Genomic DNA, 3,728 nt, shown 5'->3' with positions numbered 1-3,728 from the left:
AGTTTTTCCATGGATTACATTAAAGAATGATTATACGAATAACCATTTTGACGGTTATCAATATTGCCCATCATGCAGTAGATTTGTGTCAACTAAAGTCTCCAAAATGAAACTTTGTTAAGCACTAGTAATTTTTTGAAGTATCATCACTCTGGTAAACGCTCCTTCTGCGTTAGACTGAATAAGTTTGTGAGACCATGACGTATTAGTGCTTTAAATACTGGGTGAGAATGTCATATTTTTTTTCAACTCTCCTCCAAGAATCAGTGTATCAGGATAACTTATGACACTGTGTTGATTCAGCGACAACCATGTAGTTTTCTCTTTCATATCAGAAAATGTAAGATACGAGACAGCAACGTAGTCTCTTACACGAATGTTATAAAGTTTTCTCCGTGTAGGCTACATAATAATTTCTACGCTTCCCCAATTTTTGGCACGAGAGATCCCTGAGGTAGCATAAGTACGATAAACATTCTATTGTATACAAAAGGGTTTGATTCTAACCAACATAGGAAATACTTCTAATAAAGTTGTTTATAAGCACAAACCCAATGCAGTAGGAACTTAATTACAGAGCCATGTTTAACATGCGGTGATTGGTGAGAAAGTTAACTGTCTCGTTCATTGCACACACATCACTTTGCTAATTAAAAGTAGTTCACTCGCCGATACAATTTATGTTTGTTAATGAAGGTTATCCATTTTCGAACATTATTTATGTATTAATATCAGAAAATTTAAGATACGAAGCAATGTACAAAAAAAATTAAAGCAGCAAAAAGCATCACACACGCTTACAGTTGATGGATGTTTAAGAATATTTTCTTTATGCTGGGAATCAACTCAAGAAATTCTTTCGGATTGTCGACGATGATATCCTAAAAACAAACAGAAAAAAAAAGAAGAGAGAAACAAGAAAAATAAGAATTGTAAATCTGATATTTAAAATTAGTTGCTTGTAACCGAAATATTTTTAGTGTAATAAAATAAACATACCTTTTCCTCCGGGTCGAAATCATTATAGCCCATTTTTTTTAGTTGATCTGATAAGTCGTTAATGACCTGAACGAGAGCAAAGAAAGCCACTTAAGAAACATTTGTAGTACACAATGAAGACATGAATCTTAAAATTGACTAAGCTGGTATTGCCAAAGTTATTTAACCAATGACAAGCTATTTAAAATTTCTGGAATTTTGTGTTTGTCCTAGAAATTATGCTCGGGAGGTGTCGAAGAACATACATCGGGCAAACCTTACTTAACCAGATGACATATTAATTGATCTTATGATTTGGAAAAATCTCGAAGTATTACGTTAGTTTGAGCAGTTATTTCAAACACGCAGTAACACTTTCAATTTACCCTGGTAGCGCCTAGTTAACGCACAAATAATGGACAAAAACATGATCAATTTCCGAGAGTTAGAAACGTGAGACACTTTATCATTGTTACGAGAAGCAAACGGGCCTAAAGTAAGAAATTTTATTATTTATGAGAAAACGATCTTGACCAAGCAACACATGGGAATATAAATAGCCGTACAATAATTTAGGCCACTATGTATACTGTACCTCTGATAGAGCTATACTATTTTTCTTCATTTTCTCCGCATTTCGTGAGGTATATACCTGCATAAAGTTTGAATATAAAATAAATGCAAATCATGTTACCAATAACTGTACAAAATTTTCATTTGAGATTGTGATGTCTACCTTAAGACCGTTTCAAGTAACTTTATTCTAATAGCATTTGCTTAAGCAAATTAAGTAGCGAGCGTTCCCCCCTGATGATTTTTTTTTAAGTGTTAAGTGCCTCTCAGGTATAAGTAATCATACAGTCGGGGCATACATACGGGCGTGGTGGAATAGGGTTGTGATACCCCTAGTAGAATCAAATGGATGCAAAATGGGGCTGTAAATTCAGCCGCTTTAAGCGTGATTTTACAATCATGAACGTAAGAGTATGAAACCAAAAATGGATAGAGAATAAAAAAAAATCTTTTGATGTCCCCCACATTTCCCAGATTGTGATACTATTTGGCTACCAATATGCTATAGCTTCTGGGAGCTACGCCCGATCCCTTCTTCCCACTATTGCTTTGAAGTACATTTCACCGAAATCCGTTCAGGAAGTAATTACCTGCTTTTGAATGGCTTCGACAGAACGAGAAAGTCCCCGCTTTGACTTTTAAATATCCAAGAGAGCTGGACGTTTTGGTGCTCAAAGTCTATACGACAGAATACGAAATATCACCAATTCTAAACCTTCCGGGCCCTTCGCCCTGGATCACCACCGGGGCATTGAAGTACATTCCAGAGAAATGTTATTCATTTCTCTCACAATGTATTTTGCCCTTTATACTAGCTACGAAATAACAGTTAATATTTATCAACCCTTTAGCATCTAGGGGCTTGTCCACCGAACCACCACTGGGACTCTGAGATTCATAACATAATTTTCTAAACAAATTTTCTTTCTGACATGCATTTTTAAATGCTAAATCTTGCCGCGTGTGTTGGTGTAATTTTGGAAACGTTGCTCGGCCAGTGTCTGAAATCTGTATTAAACAAAGTAGTGGTTTTTAGAAAACATATAAAGGGTAACATAAAACTATTGGTTTTACTGGAATAACATACCTTATGCCAGGTGTTCACATATTGAGTAAAGGTCGCTGCTATACCTCTTATATATCTTTCCGTTCGAAGTCTCCAATTAGTGTCGAGCTCTGTACGCTGTGAAAGGCACCACAGAGCAATGTGAAATGTTAAATTTATTAAATGTCACTTTGATGTTGGGATCATATTCACCATAATTTATTTCAAATTGTTGAGGTAGTACATTTTAGAACCAGAATAACACAAGTAAGGGTGTATGCCCTCGGTAATGAAAACCACACAAAGCATATAATGTGCCGTGGTCAGGTTGACACTTGTATCCAAATTCGGGCACAGCGTGTATTATGCCTGCCAGGATTATCCAATAATTTTCTGATTTAAGGTTACCATCTTATGGCCTCTCTTAATGAAAAATCAATATTTCTTGAAGCTTATCGAATTTGAGGTTCATTAATGTATGACAACAAGAGTCCGTATACCAACAGAACGATTCTAAATGAGCCTCCTTCCGTACAGTATCCAAAACCAATCGAATTTCTATCAGTCACTTAAATTTATGTTTTGACTAAAGTTTATATTTAATTTATGAACATCGTTGATATCCAAGACAGGCGACACTTTTATGTGCATTTGTTGGAAATATCTAGATAACGTAACTCAGATTTTTTTCCAAATTATAGCACCGTTTATCTACATGTTTGTTATTGTATATCCATTCTGTTTTGGAGTCCGATATGCTACCACTTTGGTTCCTACAAGTAGTATGATACTTCAAAAACTGCAGCAATATGAGAGACTTTACATATTTACCGAGTTGAGAAAGTTGCCAATGTCCTTTACAACGAAATCCATATAATAAAGAAATGAAGAAAAGGCCGAAATATTATTATTATTGAACAAAAATATACGCAAAGCAAAAGCTTCAAGTTAAACATATATAAGCAATTACTACATGATTAAGTAGCCTTAGAGTCTGAGGAGAGCCAGATGATGAAAGTTGGCATTTATCGTGTTGTTTTCTTTAATTCAATCTTCGGTACAGAAACACACAACTGGTCAATAAACACATATCTATACTCTCTAACCAGAGTGCTGCTAGAGTCCCTGCTTT

General features: G+C 35.2%; 1 protein-coding gene across 1 annotated transcript; it reads right to left on the bottom strand.

The window, feature by feature from the left end:
- Nucleotides 1-761: 761 nt before the first annotated feature.
- On the bottom strand, nucleotides 762-3,499 carry LOC139977885 (uncharacterized). The gene is made up of 5 exons (XM_071987587.1): nucleotides 3,428-3,499; nucleotides 2,639-2,734; nucleotides 1,574-1,630; nucleotides 1,000-1,065; nucleotides 762-881 (listed from the first exon to the last, which is right to left on the bottom strand). The coding sequence occupies exons 1-5, from the start codon at nucleotides 3,467-3,469 to the stop codon at nucleotides 798-800; spliced, it is 345 nt and encodes a 114-aa protein (XP_071843688.1). The 5' UTR covers nucleotides 3,470-3,499; the 3' UTR covers nucleotides 762-797.
- Between the last annotated feature and the right edge of the window lie 229 nt (nucleotides 3,500-3,728).

Source organism: Apostichopus japonicus, chromosome 12 (genome assembly GCF_037975245.1).
Source record: "Apostichopus japonicus isolate 1M-3 chromosome 12, ASM3797524v1, whole genome shotgun sequence".
NCBI lineage: Eukaryota > Metazoa > Echinodermata > Holothuroidea > Aspidochirotida > Stichopodidae > Apostichopus > Apostichopus japonicus.
Note: the sequence above shows the minus strand (reverse complement) of the source record. Positions and strands in the feature narration are given on the sequence as shown.

Excerpts from the sequence above, each read along its gene's own strand:
- LOC139977885 (XM_071987587.1), bottom strand. The coding sequence starts at position 3,469 with ATGGATTTCGTTGTAAAGGACATTGGCAACTTTCTCAACTCG. Across the intron at positions 2,735-3,427 it reads TTGGCAACTTTCTCAACTCG|CGTACAGAGCTCGACACTAA; the intron begins GTAAATATGTAA and ends TGCCTTTCACAG. Across the intron at positions 1,066-1,573 it reads ATAGTATAGCTCTATCAGAG|GTCATTAACGACTTATCAGA; the intron begins GTACAGTATACA and ends GCTCTCGTTCAG.